At 41.6% G+C, this 18,570-nt stretch overlaps 1 protein-coding gene across 3 annotated transcripts in view; it reads right to left on the bottom strand.

The window, feature by feature from the left end:
- LOC122536318 (colorectal mutant cancer protein) overlaps positions 1 to 18,570 on the bottom strand; it is a 78,222-nt gene that overhangs the window by 57,155 nt on the left and 2,497 nt on the right. The window contains exon 1 of one of the 3 annotated variants that reach the window (XM_043668609.1): positions 4,522 to 4,699. The exons of the other annotated variants lie outside the window; for them this stretch is intronic. Within the exon in view, the coding sequence (XP_043524544.1) occupies positions 4,522 to 4,601 (80 nt within the window). The 5' untranslated portion in view covers positions 4,602 to 4,699. Of the gene's footprint in view, positions 1 to 4,521; positions 4,700 to 18,570 lie in introns of those variants that run through there. 3 annotated transcript variants of the gene reach the window in all.

The following is an 18,570-nucleotide window of genomic DNA, read 5'->3' on the forward strand; positions in this document are numbered from 1 at the left end:
CGTCAAACCCGTTGACCCGACGGGAACGGTCCGCCTCGTGTCACCTGTTTTTCCAGGCGATCACATATCCATCGAAACAAGACGATACTAACAGCCATGAATAATTTATTCTCTGAATAATTCATAGATCGAAGATAGTACCTCTCTCTCTCTCTCTTTCTCTCTCTCGGCAACAGCGCGATACTTGCCGGACGTTCGCGTCCGAGGTTAAAGAAGCGTCGCGAGCCACCACACACAGAAACAGTGGAAAACGGGGGCTGGCTGGCTCTCGCGGCGCTCGGAGACTTAATTAAAACCGCCACGTTCATAAACCGTTTCCAACCGTGGCATTCGCCGTGTCCGGATGTCTCCTGAAACGGCGGAGCCCCTCTTAATTTATCCTCGACAGCGGGATGGAGTATCGGCGAGGCTCGATTAAAACGTCACCGTCGTGCTCGGCGAACGCTTGGGAATCACGCGGAAGACGGACACACGGGGGGGCCCGATCGATAACCAGAGAGGGGGGTTGAGAGGGGTGGGAATTAAAGATTCACCGGCTGCACGGAGAGCCGGGGCACACGGACATTCGGAGAAAATCGTTAAAAGGCGCTCGCCGTCTCTCTTTCCTCTCCGCGGATGCTGACTGTCTTTTGTTGCGATGCGAGCGAAAAAGGCGTGGTCCCGGACGCGCGCGAGTGTCACGCACAGCGATTTTCAGAGCCGCTGGGACGCGCGGCGAAGCGCGGGAGAGATTCAACGTGTTCAAACTGACAGGAAGGTAGAAATTCGATCGGGTTTCCAACGTTGGACTTTATACGGAAGGTCGAGAAGATTTATTTCGTTTGTTCCGATATCTGAGAATTCCATGTTCTCTCGTCGACATAACCTTCGAATATTTTCAGCCGAAAAGGATACAATCAAACGTCCGATAGTAAGTAAAGTTCTTGAATAAAAGGACACGTTGTCATTCACTCTTCGTTATCTAATCGAATAAATCCGAACGTTACAATGCAAGTGTACCAGTGCACGATACTCATTGTCAACCATTTTTGACAACGTCATTATTTATTTTCAACATATTTTTTCGTATTTACGTAGATCCATCTCCTTTCACTTTGTAACACTGGTGTCAAGAAGAACATCTTGTACCTTTTCGTTCAATGTGCAATAAATTCACTGTTAAAATGAACAGTGGAAAATTAAGCAAATTTGGAACCATTTGTAGAGATCCCTTTTCAAATACCTCAAATATTTTATTTTACAGACAAAAGGAACTTTTGGTAATGATATTTGATAATAAAATTCTCGAATAAAAGAATATCTTGTCCACTCAGCCTCTAATTCAATAAATTCAAACACCAACACGAACATCGCAATGTAAGTTTAACCACTTGCGCTGGCAACTAATTGCGGACCATAACGAGTGACCAAATCGTCGCTTTCCTTTTGAACTCGTCAGTATGATGTCACTGGATAGAAATTATTGAGAAGTAATAAATTTATCATTTGCTTTGCCTGGGATTACATTTAATTATTTATTATATTATTTATTATTTAATTATATACATAAAACTGAGAAAACATTGCAATTTTGAGACAAAACGTCTTCGACGTGCGTGGGACGTGAAAATTGACTCATCACAACGTAAGTTATTAATACACGCATTGCGCATTTTAAACTATCTTTAATAAACGTCATTTTCCATTTTCAACATATTTTTTCATTGTTGATGCATTGTAACACTGGTTCGATAACATTCTGTATTTTCTTCATCGTTCTGAAGTAGTACAGCGTGTAATAAATTCACCGTTACGGCGTTTCCAGCGAAAATATGAAATATTCCTACCAGTAACATCTTGTAAATTATTTCTCTCTTTTAAATCTACTTTAAGAATACCATAGATTTCACGACTTCGCAGAAAAGAAGGGAACTCGAGATGGAGCTCGAAGGGGGTGGGAGGACGGGCACAAAGGGTGGCGGCGAGAGAACTTTCCCGTGCAAACTTTTCCTCTCGTCCTGCCGCGAAACTTTTCGCTATTATTCCGAATGTACGACGGGGGCGACGAGGAGAGGAGCGCCGGCGAAAGGAAACTGCTGATCGGATAACGCGAATTCATCTAATACCGCGTGCTTCTATGTTTGCTCAAGCACGTGTGAAACGCGAGCACCGTGCGTCGTGGATGAGACTCGCGTTTGAAAAATGCAGAAGTATTATTATTTCCGTGACGCCTCTCCGCGCGTTCGGTACGCAAATTCAATCGAAACTTTCGTTCGACGGAGAGTCTTACGACAGCGAAAGGGAAGAAAGAGGAACACGAGACGCAATAAAGGAGCCTTGCCTTTACGGGTTTCACATTCACGCTCCGATCGTATTCATCGGAGAGTCGAACGTTGAATCGTCAGATTCAGAGAGACGAGCGAAATTGCAATCGAAAGGATGACGAAACAAAAAAAAAAAAAAAAAAAAAAAAAAAAAAAAGAAAAAAGAAGAGGAAAGAACGGGGGAGACTGTCGACGCGGAGATCCGGTCGTGATTAACGGGACGCAGCGATCAATGCGTAAGCATTACGTAATTCACGGAGAGCATATTCACGGGACGAATGTTCGAGTGCCATTCAGCACGGTTGCCGCCTCTTCAAAACCATTGAACCCGATTTTCCTCGAGATCCTCGCGAGACGCTCGCTCGTGTCCGAGACATCTTGGGAAAGAAACGTGCGAAAAGCGCGTGCGACGCAAGTAGCATACTCGAGATCCTCCGAGTCAACGAGCGTCCGCGTTATTCACTGTACGTACACGCCGAGTCAAGACGCCTTTAAGACGGCTTCTCTCCTCTCTCGTTCTTCCGAGGCTTCGTAAAAGCGGATTTGGGTTAACAGCGAAAACCTGTTACGCGTTTCGCGCTTAATAGCTCCAACTTAATACCAAACTTCGAGCCGACAATCGTCAGGCGTCGTTCTAAGCAGCCAAATCTGGGATTTCACGTTGACGTAGCATTGAAACTATCATAGAAACTAGTCGTATTTATTCTTATCGTTAACCGATCAAACGACGAAATAAACTTGTTGTTCTTTCGAAAGAAATATAGATGATTGCCTGTTTGTTGTAATGAATAACGCAACTTTCAAATAATAATAGAATAATCGTATTCTTTCATTTTTATGTTGAAAATAAACAGGAAATGACAGGGGCATAGTTTGCTTCGTTTAAAGATAAACGAAGGATGTTTTAGTTTTGTTGACATACGTTTAATCGTACAAGATTTAGTTGTTTTATTATCTTTGCAAAATGTTATTTGGCACGTCTCCCGCGAAAGCGAAATACTACTTCCGTTGCATGTTTTCCTTTTTCTTGAAATAATTCTCGATTTACCCTGATTTATCACGTAATGTATGGCAAGCTCTTCTGCTAGTTCTCAATAGAAAAAAAAGGAGCAAGGAGAAAAGGAAAAATTGAAAACTGACTGATCGGATGACATACGAATTTTCATAAAGTTAAATGAACGAAAGAAGTAACAATGACTGTATAATTTTAGATTAAATTTATTCTAATATTTATGTTTATAGCAATTGAAATTAAATTTTGAAAACGATCATCTGACCGGGCCATCCTGTTCATTCTAGTTTTTCCGAAATAGTTCGAACATCGTTTCCAAATGGTTCGATTTACAAAGTTTCTTACACCTCTGTCACCTAAGGAAGAACCTGATTTCAGAAAAGGAAATCGATCCGCGGCTAATTTTAAAAAAACAGATTTTGAGGGCGTTATTGTTCGCGTATTGGAACTCGCAGAGTGAAATAACAAGTTGATGATCGACGTTGTCAGTGTCTATCCCGGCAGTTGTGTTTCTTCTTCTTTGGTAATTCTTGTTTCGCAAACGTCGGATGATCTTCAACCTTGCGTCGCGAAGTCGAGCCTTTTATCGCGAAGGGGGAGCAACCGATACCGCGAGACTATCTTTGCTCAAAGTTGAGCGTGATTGCAAGTGTTAAAACAGTTCGAGGTAACTGTCAATTGCAGAATTGACTCTATCAATTCTTTGAAACGTATGCATCGCGACGTACCGTGTAAAATAAATCCTAAAATACAATACAAAATACATAAACCGTGTTTCTTTGAAAACTTTTCAATTTCATTGGTCTTGCTTTATTTTTTCGTTGCCTTGAAATACTCTGAAATGTGCTAAAATTACAAATATAATTGTAATTTTTACCTAAATAGCAAAAGTCAGTTTTTTTCTTTTTTTACACGAAGAGTATACTCGATATAAATGCTTAAGAAATTAAATTTAAATATACTTCTATCTCTCCTCCTACTAAACCATTAAATATTATCCGTGCCTGGGAGGAGCACTTGGAGTGCAAAAAAGTGTTAATAACGATTCAAACAATTAAATGAATTAATCAGTTAATCATTAAACTCGGATCAATCACGCTGTTCAGATCGATCGACCGTTTCAGAAGAGATTCACAATCACAGAAGAAGACAAAGGCCAAAATTCCGAGAGGGGAAAGCTTGGCACGCGTGTACGTGTGTACGTACCACCTCGAGATTTTCCTTTTGAGTTTCCTGACGGACAGCCTCTCCAACGTTCGTGACTCCCAGGTCTTCAACGGTTCCATCGTCCGCGCGATCGGGCGTGGGTCGCCGATCCCGACCGATGACACGCGTAATCGGCCACGGTTCGAAGGTCCGGCCGAAGCGATGCGACGAGTGCCACTGCACGCGGGCCGTGCTGCACATCGCGGTCCCGATGGAGCCGGCAAAGAGGAGGGAAAAAAGAAAAAAACACAGACACACACACGCACACACACACCACGGCGAAAGGAAGAAGAGAGACGCGATTGCCCGCGAACGTGAAACGAACGCGACTTAATCCACCGCGATGCGTGTCACTCGGTGTCCCGTGTGCGGTTTTACGGCTGACACGCGGCTTTATTTTAAACACACTCTCGCGCGCCTCGTTCCACCTGCTCGCCGATCTCGCGCTCGAGGGCGCTTCGTTCAGCTGGTGTCGATTGAGAGATCGTTCGAGGAAAGATCGCGATGTCTCACGGTGCGGTTAATTCGTGAAGAGGGTATCGAAAATCACCAACACTGCGCGGAAGAGCATAGAGTTGATCGGTGATTTGTTTTTCTTCTTTTTTTTTTTTTTTTAAGTTTCTCGAGACTGACTCTCGTTTCGAGGTATCATCGTAATGAGAATTTGAAAAGAAGATGGTGATCACGATATTGGTGACTTTTTTTTTATAAACGCTGGAAATACAGAATTATATAATGTACAACTACAATTTATTTATAATTTTTAATTTAAATTTAAATTTAGTTATAACCTTTAATTTAAATTTAATTTTTAATTAGAATTTTTGACTTAAATTTAATTTTAATTACAATTTTTAATTTGAATTTAACTTTAGTTATAATTTTTAATTTAGATATATAATTACAGTTTACAAATTATAATATATATTATGTAACATATATATAATTTACAGTTTAATATACAATTACAGTTTACAAATTATAATATATATTATGTAATATATTTAATTTACAATTTAATGTGCAATTACAATTTACAAATTATAATATATATAATATATATAACTTACATTTTAATATATAATTACAATTTACAAATTATAATATATAGAATTATGTATAATATAATTTTAGACGAAAATAAAGGTTGTGCACGATCTTCCAATGTTGTTGATATGGTAGCTGGTACGTACATACATGATAATTTCTTTCCTTTTGCTTCTTCAATAACCGAAGAGTTTGCGTTGCATTGCGAAAAGACTAGCAAAACTACTCGAATCCGATCTGCAGATCAAATAGAATAACTGTACTGTTAGTTGCCGATATCATTGCCCACATTTTTTTCTTTTCAGTCACACTTCTTCAACACTCGTATCCTCGGTTTGAAAAATGCACAAATCCTTTCTTGCAGTTGTTGGACATCCTATTTGTCTTCGTAGGTCTCAGTGATACTAAAGGAATGATAAAATCCCAACTCACTTTTCCAAGGGTCCATTAATTGCGAAAGGGCCAAGGAAGCAAATGGAACGAGATAACTGTTCGAGGAAGACAAAGAGTCAGGTTAGAAAAGCAAACAGCGTTCGATGCGTGGCGGAGTGCAACGAACGAGGCTGCACGAGGAGGAGAGTCCTGAGTCATTGACACCGCCAGCGTTTTCTCTCACATCACGATGTATTGTCTTCAAAAGTGGAAACGAATCTAGCGAACGACCCGCGTAATCTTCAGCTAATCACCGCGTTACACATCCGGCGCCAGTTCTTCCTCGAACTGAAGAAAGTAGCGCCGGCTCGGTAATAAGTAAACACGGTTGTTGCGAAACAATCGGACACGCGGAGAAAGAGAAACGTAGATCCATTTTGCAGAATTGTTGATGTGTTGTTCTCTTTGTACAACACCGTGAATTCAACATAAAGAGTCGTATGTAACAAGCTAATTTTTCAGCACGACAGAATTGTTCAACTTGTAATAATTTCGGGAAAGACAGTGATATTAAATAATATTAAATATTAAATAAATATTAAATATAATAAACAGTAATAAATATTAAAAATAATAAATAGTAAATAAATATTAAAACCTTAATAATTCTCGTAATCATTTCGTCTAACGTGATTCACGTAACTTATACTTGAAGTATAACTTCTAAATTGTGCGTCTAATGAAAAATTGTTTAATACAGAAAGTTGTATGGTTTTAAGGGAGGCGAAATATGGTGTATCAATTTCTTTTGTGTGTTGAAGGGTTTCGCATTCGTCGATGAATTCATAAGATCAATTTGTATATAATTTATATATACACAGTGTTTCGCGAAAACCACGCCACCTGAATATCTTCTTTGTTAGTATGAAAATCCTAACGTAGCTTAACTTGAAACTATTTTTTTTTTCAAAATATCACTTTTTAATGATTCTTTCAAGTTCTTTTATTTACAACATAAATCGATAATCCTTATGAAAGAAAAAAAGAAACAATAACATAAAAATCTTCTCAGAATGTTCCTTCGTTTGTCCTGACTTTGAAACAGTGACACGTGAACTACAAGCGACAGGCAGTCTCGGTGTAGGTATATATCATAAGCGGCGGATTAACTCGAGCCGTATTAATTCGAGTCATTGGTTTTCGTTTCTCGAGGCAGGATCGCCGCGTGATTGGCTCGAAAGAGAAAAAAAAAAAAAAAAAAAAAAAAAAAAAAAATGTCCGTATAAGCGAAAGCGGGAAGGTAGTCGGGTCGGTTATGAAGCTCACGAGATGACCAAAGGAAAACGAGTCTCTAGACAGGGTACACGGCGTGATTGGACGAAAATCCAATTTCCAGCTCCGTCCCAGAGCACGTGTGATCTCGTTAAGAGCTGGTCGAACCCTGTTACCATCTTCCCTGTACCTGCCTGTCGAATCACCATTTTTATTTCGAGGGTTCAACACCCATCGAGGAGCTGTTACGCGCACGGGCCAGAAAAGAAAAAAAAAAAAAAAAAGGGGGGGAAACGAGAAATGAAAAATTAAATCTCTCCGCCCCAGACCAGGCTACGTGGAACATCCTTATTTCATCAACCGGAATGGCAAAAAACGCGGAAGGAAAGAAACGGTAAGTAAAACGGAAAAAGAACGAAGAGACGACGAGGGAAACAACCTCGGAGGCTGTGCGTAAAAAAAGGGGATTGAAGTGCCGCGGACGGGTGAATGTTTTGCCTTTCCACAGCATTTCCGCGGATGAAATGATTTCCATAATGCGGCGCATTCACGATGAACAACGAACGAACCTCTCACCCTTCCTTCGCCATCTCGCCGAACCAAAGTGGACGTCTCGTCATATCGTTCCACCAACGCGTGTCGAGCAACAGCTCGTTACAAACTCGTTGTTTCGCGTGTATTCGCGTAGCCTCCCCTTTGTATCGGGAAACTCTCCTTCTCCCTCGCGGGCAAACGGCGACATCGTGGGCTACGGCTTACAAAAGCAACGCGGAATGCACCATACCGACCCAATAAACATCGCTTCATTGTCGAACCGCGTGAAACCGACACCAAGCACTTGCCAGAGAATCGGCTCTACCGTGAACACGCGAATGATCTCTCTCACAACGGGTGAATTTCGTGTACAGTATTCTAATTTCGTGAACATTGAATTAGACGTCGGTTAAATTTCTATGGAATTTATAGTAGTCCGATGAAGAGTAAGTTTGGGGGGGGGGGGGTGAGATGGATCATATAGGTTCAGCTTTTTTTCTTTCGAGTGGTATATTTTTTTTTTCGTTCATTTTTGTATGGAAAAACGAGGAAAATTATGTATAATCCGTATAATTAAATATTATTAAGAATTATTATGTGTATGTAAATATAAGAGAAATTTTCTGCTCATCTTTTAAATTATAATTCATTTATATTTTCATCAAAGAGCAACAATCTTTTTCCAAATGCTGTGCGTCAATATAGTATTTACAGGCTACACATTTCTAGATCATGGTCATTCACGAATACATCCACTGAGAGTAATTAAAGAGACCGAGTTCAGACAGAATTCACTTCGACTATTTTTCACGTGCAAGTAAAAACCCGCGATTCAATGATTCCAATAATCTACGAAGATACGGGTGAAACAGAGCAGAGAGGTGAGGAAATTTCGATTCCTCGAAAAAAGGAAGTTCACTTTTTTCTTTATCTTCTATGCGAAGAAAGGACGGCCGCGATCAGTCAGGGTCGCGGAGGGACACGCGCTCATCCATATTCCAGGTAGCAGTTTCAGAAACGAAGTTTATTTTCAACTATCGGACGTGCTTCCCTTGACCTCGCGGCGCGGCCTCGACTCGCCGCGAGGTCGAGGTTGCACGTGGCCGGGGGAGGTGAAGGTGAAAGGGGGGAGGTTTCGCGAAAGCGCCGAAAAACCAGGAACGTGGAAAGGGTTGGCTACCGAGGCCGATGAAAAGCGACACGAGTGTTTCGCGTTTAAGCGCGTTCCGCTCTATTTCGTTCGTGCACGGCGTTGAAACGGGCGCGCATCGTGCGCATGAAAGGGCTCGCGTCTCCTCCAGGCAATCCTCCCTTTTCAGATGCTTCGCGCTGTTCCCGCTGGATACGCCGGAATAGGTCCGCCATTAAAAACAAAGAGAGAGAGAGAAGGGGAAAAAAGGCCCAAGGCAGAAAAAAGGGGGGGGGGGAGAGGGAAAAGGTGGCGCAGCTTCCGACACGTGAAAGGGAGAAACGTGGAGAAACGAAACATTACCTAATGCCGTGTTTTCACTGCGAGAAACACCGCGCGCCCCAACGCCAGGGATACCTCGCTCGATTCGTCCGTCTGTTTGTCCTTTGTCGCCCCTTATCCGCCGCGTTATCTCCTCCCCTTTCCAGCCTATCTTTTTGTTCGCCAACTATTCGAGGGAGTTTCGATTTCCGTGTAATCAACGAGGAATCGAGAGACAGACAGACAGACAGACAGACAAAGAGAGGGAGAGAGAGAAAGTGGTTGCGCGTCGTTTGACGAAGAGCTTCGGACGGGGGTGCGGTGTCGGGGTTAATTGTTGTCTCGTCAGTCAATGTTGCGTACGTTCGCGATCGTTAACGGCGTGAAACGCCCCGCGCGACACTCGACGATCGTCGACGCCTGTTCGATGGACTTTTAACTCGACGATGAATACTTTATCGCCCGTTGAAAGGTGTACGCTTCGACGCTCACACCGTCCTGGCCACTCGAAAAAGAATTTCGCTGCTCGAGGAGTTTTCGACGTAGCTTTCTCCCTCTCTCTCTCTCTCTCTCTCGCCTCTCCTCTCCCGAGCATCTCTTCCGGACTGAAAGTTTAGAACCTTCGAACTTTTTCCACACGGCGAGGAAAACCCTCGACCAGTGAGTTGGTCCAATTAACGAACGTGCCAATTTCCGCGAGAATTCGTTCGCCACTCCGCTCGACATCAATCATCGTTAACAGTTTCATTCCGGTGAGAAACAGCGCGCCAATTTTCGATTCATTTTTTTCCTTTTTCTTTCTCCTTCTTCCGATCGTTCGTCACGGCACGGACCATCTCTTTTCTGCGTGAAAAAAAAAAAAGAAAGAAAAAAGGAAACAGATTTAATGCCCTTATTCCGGAGTCGCGAGTCTCGTGTTTCACGAGAGATGGCACATGGTTGGTTGGTACGCGAGGGAGGAGAGTAAATAACAATAACTGTACATACAGCGTGGGATTTCGGAATTTATCGCGAGAAAATCGAACCCGACGGTAACGCTGTAACGAAATTACGAGGATCGGCCACGCGACATGAGGGGAAAAACCCTCCGGGTCCGGAGAATGAGTGCGCGACACGTAATTAAGCAAAATGGGGAAAGGTTGGCCGTGCGGGAATTCGATAATTATCGAACGGCGAATTAAAAAGGGAATTTTCCAGCGTTTTTTAGTGACCTGTCCAGCGGACGGTGACCTGTGAAAAATTCCAGTCAATATCGCGACCAATTTCAACCCTCTGCAGAACGACGAAAAGTGCCCAATTATATTTAGTCGATGCTCCTTGATAATTACATAAAATCGTCCAGATTTCTTGTCGTTGTATTTCATGAGCATAGATGAGGAAATCTGTTACATAAATGTTAACTACAGCTGCGTTTTGGAAAACAGCATTCTTAATAAATATATAAAATAGCCTAGATTTTTCCAACGTATATTTTTTAGTTATATTTTACAAGCAACTGCTACATAAAGCCACGTTGCAACAGCTACGTTTTGAAAAACAGCATTCTTAATAAAAATATAAAATGGTCTAGATTTGTCCAACATATTTCCTTGTTATATTTTACGAACATAGATAAGAAAAGTTGTTATATAAACACACTATTAAATTATATCCCCGCTCAAAAGTCTTAGGACACTTTTATTTTTTAATATTCAGTATCTATCGCGTATTATCGTGTATTTACATATTTAACAATATAACATATAATACAATATACAATGATATAATAACACAATATATTAATACATTAACAGAGTCTTTATTGTATATTGTATATCGTAGGTTTTATATTTATTGCATTTAATTATCTCGTGTGTACTGTATTTATTGTAAATACATCATATTACATATTGTGTGTACAATTTGTACTTTCATACTGTAACCTATCATATTATTTTTATTATACAATAATAATAATTATTTTTATCATACAAATAGTACATTTATCCAAGATTTTCGAGCAGGAGGCACATTTTAACATAGTTGTTATTTTTCACACATAAAATATGTAAACTAACAAGGTTTCGCTTCACATTACGAACAATTTGAATGAAAAAAATAGTTTGACGCGCCGAACAAGAAATATTTTCGCGTAAACAATTTCAGTAAAGAATATTTGACACTGACGTGCAAGCCTAGATTAAATGCAATTCTAAACCGTTAGCTGGTCTATTTATCGTTTGGAGAGTGGCCTTGGAATTCCATGGAATTCCTACGAAACGAATTTCTCGATGGATTTACATGGCAAGTTGCGTGCAGGAGTTCGGGCAGGTCAAGAATATCCCCGCAGGTGAAAGAACGGACGAACAGAGTGTGTGCGCCGACCGCAAGAATCCACGCGCGAGTACTGCGTGGTTAATCGAGTGTCAAGGGTCGAGGGGATCTTTAAATTATAGTAACGAAAGGGCCAGTGATTTTTATTTTGTCCAACGTCTCTTACGACGTTTACGAGCGTTGCACGAAACGTTCACGAGAGCGGAAAGGCTGTTCCCTTCTCCTGTGGAAAAGGAATCTACTATTGATCTTCAATTCACGTAAATCATTCACGAAGATATCATCTGATGCTTAATTATCGCCTTCAAAGCCGCGTCTAGCGACGTTTTTCTTTTTTTTTTTTTTTTCTACTTGCACTGAAGTTCCAATGGAACAGGTTATCATTCTCCTATTATCGATCGTGCAATTTCAGAAGAAAGGCTTCTAATTCTTCGTCGCTTTGACACTTCTCTTCTTTCAATTAAAATTGCGTTTTCATCCGGGTTCACGTATTTACAAAATCATTGTTTTTTTTTTTATTTAACTTATTTATTTCAATTTAATTTTATTTTTGACAGCTTTCGCAAAGTCTCTGGCGAAGTTAATTTTCAGTTTAGAAAAGTCGATTTTAGTCGATTTTAGCAAAAATACGTAATAGTGTAACTGTTTGAAAGAAATCATTTTTGAAGCGTAAATAGAAAAATGAGAAATCATGCTTGAGCTTAAATTTAATTTAACATTAAATTAGTAAAATTAGTTTTTTCTTATATTTTGATGTTTTATTAAAAAGAAAAAAAAGTGGCACACTCTATATTTCGATATCTTCCTTTCCTGACAAGGTGTGACACACTAATTTTGATGAAATTTTAAATGTAGTTTTCAAAAAAATATTTTATCCGTATTTTTTTTATCGACAATCGTCAAAGTCGGGGGTGTGGAACATATTTTGTCAAATATCTCGGAAATTATTGAAGATACTGTTTTTACGTGAATTGATGAAATTAGTGCTTTCTAACGACGAATTTAATGGTGTACACCATTTTGCCTGTAAACCCTTTCGTTTAAACAACATATTATAAAAAACCGTATTTCTCATAAGTTCTTCCAAATAAATGTTAATAAATTTTCTCAAATATTTGTTTATGAAAACTATATGTTCAAATTACGAACAAGATGGAATCTTGATTTTTGCATTACAAAAGAATTCATTATTGTCAAATCTTTCCCGCGAGAGTAGAGTAGTTTTCGTACGGTCTGAATGGTGAAATCAACTTTTTAGTTTGGAAGTCTCGATTTCAGCAAAAATACGTAACACAATAATTGTACCTTCAAACTCTATTTCTAATATTCTAGGAAAAGAGTCGGACGATATGAGAAAAGAATTGGCGATTCTACCTCTCCTTTCCTGAGGCGCAACAGACAAACGATGCAAAGCAGATCCACAGGTAATGCAATCATCCTCGGTGGCAATATTTTCGAAAAGCGACGTGCCGAAATGTAGCCGAATTCGCGAGGAGCGAGGCAGCGAGGAATAATCGAGCCAGCGAAACGAACGGAGGGGTTCTGCGCGGCGAGTCGGTGTGAGTCACCTCGCCATAAAACGCGATCACCCCTCGCGCGTTAACCCTGGGGTACCGTAGACGTTTCGACCATATCCTAGGGCAGCGTGTACCAACCGCGACCCCGTAAACATTTTATCCTACGCCGTTCGAAACTCTTTGAAGGGAGTGGCTTCCTTCGTCGTGCTTCACGAGTGCTCGAGACCCGGGGAAAATTATTATCCAGAGTTCGCATCGAAGCGAACTCGGCGCTCGTGTAACACGATCGATAGGTTCCACCGGCGTTCGCAGAAATTTCTCGGGAAACGAAGAAACACGCTGCTCCACTTTCCGGATGGGTTACGGACACACACAAAGCCCCCGCACGCGCGTCTGATAAGTATCTTTCGCGTCGATCGTCAGTCGCGAAACCACTCTCTACCGCCACTCGGAGAAATTGGCGTGCCTTGAGGAACGAGTGTCTGCGCTGCAGAATTTGGAAACTTTGATGAAAACGCGGCTCGATAACGCGGGAGGAGGGCGAGACGCGAGCGTCTGATGGCGAAGTAATTACCCCTTTGAAACCGTCTAAGACCGAAGTCAATAAGATCCAGCCGGAGTATTGAACTTCGGCGATCAACCGCGCACGAAACCATGACAGACGATGGCTGCGCCGATGGATCGAGCTGGTCGAGAAGAAAAACAAAGAAACAGAGGAAAAAAAAGTAGCGACCAATTTTATTCAATGGTTCACGCCCGATTACTGGAGAAAGCGGTGTCGGGTCGTCGTAGATCGGTTATTCGATTTTAAATCCGTTGCGAACAACGGAGCGGCGATAAACCGGCTAGTCACGCGAGCGAGTATCCCTCGATCTGCCGTTTTACGTACCGCCTTTCATTACTTAATCGCGCGTTCGCCTCCTCGCTGACTTCGTTCCTTTTTTTTCGGCAACGAGGTTCACCCCTCTCCACCCAGACGGTCCTCTTCCTCTCACGGCCGATTTCGCCCCCGGATCGTTTGATCTCGGCCTCGACCATGGTATATACCGAACGAGGAGCATTTACGCGAAACTGCTTTTCTACCAGACGTCCAAGGGGACTCTGTGCGAGGCAGAGGGTGAGAGTAGGGTTAACTTCAGAAAAGAAGCCTTGTACCGTTACGTGAACGATGAAAGGCGGAGTTCGACTAAATTTGATCAAAAATATCCTTGGGAACAAACGTTTCAAACTACTAGGGTTCAACGTTCCCTTAATATGGTAACATTTTCTTTGCAATTTTCCTTGAACGCTGGAACTACCAAGGACAGAAGCATTTTCATCGGAGACGTTAAAGTGAAAAAAAAAAAAAAATAGAAAAATAAGAATGCACAAGCCTTCGTTTATGTGTTTTATAAAAAATTGTTGAGTATAAAATTGGTGTAATGGAGCCAATACGCTTATAATTTCGAAGAGTTTATTCCTTGTTACAATCGTGCTCGTGTATGAAATAGAATGAAATAGAATGTTCTTAATAAAATGATTTGGAAACTCTAATGCTTTGAAATGTCTCTAAAGCATGTCCTTATATATATATATATATTTAGTTATCATCGTCAAATGGAAGGGGAAGGAGCATAGATGGCCAACTATTGGATCTTGCCTTTATGACTAACTATTCACAGTCCACTTTTATGTGGATTGTTGCTAGCTCATTGTCAGTGTTTGCACAGATTCAATATTGTCCGGGTTGGTCATCCACCAAAATCATTTAGATCTGTTTTACTATAATATACCTAACGAAATTATGAATCTACAGTCTACTGTTAATTAATTTGAGACTTCGTAGCAGAAACAGTTGTTGAAAGAATACTCAAACGTTTTTAATGGAATTTCTACGCAATAGAAGAAATTTAAAAGAATAAAGAAAATTCATTATATTACACAACTGCGAATAGAATTCTAGTGTATAAACATTACCCAACTCAAAAATGCTTTCAACAGCAGAACACGTGGTTTATATTTTTCAACTGGTAGACCCGAAGAACCCCCTCCCCTTAATCGTACTAATTTTTAATCTAATTTCTATACAGTAGAAGAAATTTAAAAAAGAAATTCATCATATTGCACAACTATCCGAATGCAATCCCAGTTGGAGATTTTAGTTCTAGCGTATAAACGTACAACATTATTTTTTACGAATTTTTTCAAAGTGACACGTGGTTTGCATCTTTCGGAAGGGCCGCTCGACTCACGGGAGAAGGACCACCTCCCCTTATTCGTACGAGGTTCAAGGTTCCCAGCGAAGAGGGTGGAGAAAAGGAAACGATCGCGAGGTAACAGCGAAACACAAAAACAGAGACGAGGGCGAAAGGGTGGATTTATCCTCTGAGAAGCTCGCGAGGTAATAACAACTGTAAAAGACAATTACGTCGAAGTCGAACGTATATAAATGTTCCATGCAACGAAGAGGGATGAAAAGAGGCGGAAAACCGAGTGAGGTTAAGAGAAAATGAGAGGCGAGTTAATAGAGAAGACAGAGAGGGGGGAAGAAAAGAAGCAAAAGGAGAAGAATCGTGGAGAATGGGTAGAAGAAAGGAAAGGAGAAAATGAGAAGTGAGAGTCGAGTAAGGATAAAAGTGCAAGAGAAAGGGGGGGAGGTGAAAAAGGAAGTCGATGGTGGAAGGGGCAAGACGTACAGAGAAGTTGCTCTTGAGCGTTCGGTTTCGTTCGCAATCTCGCGAGCTTGCATCCGGCTGGATGCACACCAAGTAGTGCACGAGTTTCGAAAAGGGGAGTCCGGCGCACGGAGAGATACGGGAAGCTTACGAAGCCAACGAGACGTAGAAGGCTGCCTGGGACACACGAATCTCGCCAGGCTGGGGTTAACGAGGCCGTGGAGAACGGACAATAATAAATCTCGAGAAGCAACGACAAAATATTGCACTCGTGAACAACCATCGACTAATGGCGGTGGCCGTGTCCCCCCACTCGCGTCAACTTTCCTCCCGTTTGAGTAGAGTTTGGCATTATAGCGACAGCATTAGAGGAACATCCTTTGGACCGTGTCGCAGCAAGCCGAAGGAAAGAATGTTTAGTGTGTTCCGTGCCAAACGAATTTAACCTGAAGCACACTCCGGTCTGAAGAGTCCGCGGGCTTAATTAAGTCACGTGTGCTTGCGCGAGATGAGTGAGAACCAGAGAAAATTAAGCTGCAAAGAGGACTCGAGGGCCTCGTGAAAATTTAGGGAAAAACCTTTGACGACTCGATAAATCGACTATAAATCCCTAGTGTCTCCTACTGCTCGGCTAAGTTACCTTCTAACTTTCCAATCTTCTTTCGCTTCTTTTGCTTTTTTTTCCCCCCCTGCCCTCCAGTTGGACAGACATTGAAATTCTTCGTCACGTTTCAACAGTTATGGCAACATATACATAATATATAATACATAACACCGTCAAAATTGTAGCAGCTGTTTTTGAAAATGCAAGAAACTTTGGGATTTACGTTGCTTCAACGCTTGGAATGAATTTTCACGTAGTCAATTAAATTTTTTTCATCAAGCTGTAAGATGTATATTAATAGTCGTGGAGAATATTGATTCGATCTCTCTCGCGTCCGCTCATTTTCACTTGCAATCTCGCGGCGCGGAATTTTCTGCAGCTCGACGAGCAGAATAATCTTGCAAGTTATCGATCCGTGAAACTGATTCGCCGAAAGGAAGAAAGAAAAGAAAAAAAGAAAAAGAAAAAAAAAAGGAACGATGGAAAAGAAAACCGAGGAGGCGGAGAACACGGAGTCTCAGGGAATTCGTATTCCTATTGCCTATTTCTACGATATATCAAAGCGGAAAGGGGAAGCGGTAATCGCGAAGTAAGACAAGGGGGAAAACGTTTCGGGGGAGCATTTAGAAGTAGTACAAGTCGAAGGGTGAGAAGCTCTTCGAGACCGAGAGAGCGATCTCTCCGAGGGTAGAGCACGAGAATGGCGAGTTTTACACAGAGAGAAACGCGAAAACGTTCCGCTCTTTCCACCTTTCCCTCTCCGTCTCTTCCTCTTTCTTTTTCCTTTTTTTCTCCCCTTTACCCCCCTCGCCCTACCATCTTTCTCCTCTCTTCTCTATTTCCATCGCTGGTTCCACCATCGTTGGCTCTCAGTCCCGAGCCCCTCGAATTACAGAAAGCCTTTATTATCGACGCATAGAACGCTCGCCTCTGTCTGTGCACACAACGGAAATTGCCTGAGAACGCTCGAATATCATCTTCACGACGGAGAGTTTAATTGGCTAAAGTCACTTCTGCCTCTCGGCAACAGCTGACCCGGCAAAGATATGAAAATCGACCTCGCTCGAAAATAAATGCTCTTTATATTTCATCCTCCCACCTCTCCTATTTCGCGCGTTGATCCATCGTTTTCCTTTTCTCTTCACGGACTTTTTATCGACGACGCAGCGGTGAACGATGGCGCGAGGCACGAATCGCGATAACGATCGGGAATTACGATTTCTTCGAAAAAGGAAAAGGAAAAAAATCAATTCCGCTGGTAATAATAAGCGATGGGAAGGAAATCGATATAACGCGAAGGAGGAGATTCTTAACTGCGAGAGATGGGTAGGTACACGGTTAAGAACAATCGTGGAACTTGTTGCGAAGCCATATCGAGAGTCATTACTACGACGGAGATACGATCGGCCGATCGAGCTCCGATAAATCTTTCGCGACGCCAATGCACGCCAATGCAACAGAGCAATGATGCTAACGAGAAGCTGCAACGAGTCGTCGTTCAAAGGGCAAAAAGTAATTGCCAAGTTTGTCGATGAGGATTTTTACGCGCAAGCTCGGCCACGAATGGTAAATAGTTTTAATAGCGCGGCAAGTAAGAGTTCGTATCTCGATGCTTTCCGCCAGAATGCATCATCCACTTGCAATTGGTTACGTCGACAATGGCCTTTTGTTTCGTTGCACGAGGCGTGTTACTTTCATTTCGTATTTCGCGCGATTCTAACGAAGACGATCTGCTGCCTTGAAAGAAATTCTCGTTCTCGTGGAAAGATACACGGTCGTTCGATATACAAGGCTAAAAGAGCACTTCCGGTGACGCAAGAAATAAATATATCAATAGTCTTGGAACGTGGAATGTTTTTGCAACAGCCTGTATAAACGCGTTTGCTGCGCTGTATAAACCAGCTAATCGCTCTATTTATTTTATTTTTAAACTCGCGGTAGAATTATTGCCATTCGCGTAATATACGATAATACGTGCGACGCACGTTCAAAACGTCAAAGCAAACTATGTACGCTTGTGTTCATGGAACCGTACATTTTCCTAAACACGCACTCTCTCATGCAACCCACGCTAGTTAGTATGTACACCCCCGTTCATAATATCTTTAAGAGCGACTACAAACACACGTGCATTTAATATTGCAATAATAATAATAATAATAATAATAATATCATCAATTTGACGTGACAAAAAAATTGAATTCTTTCCTACAACTTTCCTGCAAATAGTGCTACAACAGTGTTTGAATTGATCATAACTGATAGCGAAATTGTTACAAGCAAAAA

This window comes from Frieseomelitta varia, unplaced genomic scaffold (genome assembly GCF_011392965.1).
Source record: "Frieseomelitta varia isolate USP_RPSP 00005682 unplaced genomic scaffold, Fvar_1.2 scaffold_822, whole genome shotgun sequence".
Classification (NCBI taxonomy): domain Eukaryota; kingdom Metazoa; phylum Arthropoda; class Insecta; order Hymenoptera; family Apidae; genus Frieseomelitta; species Frieseomelitta varia.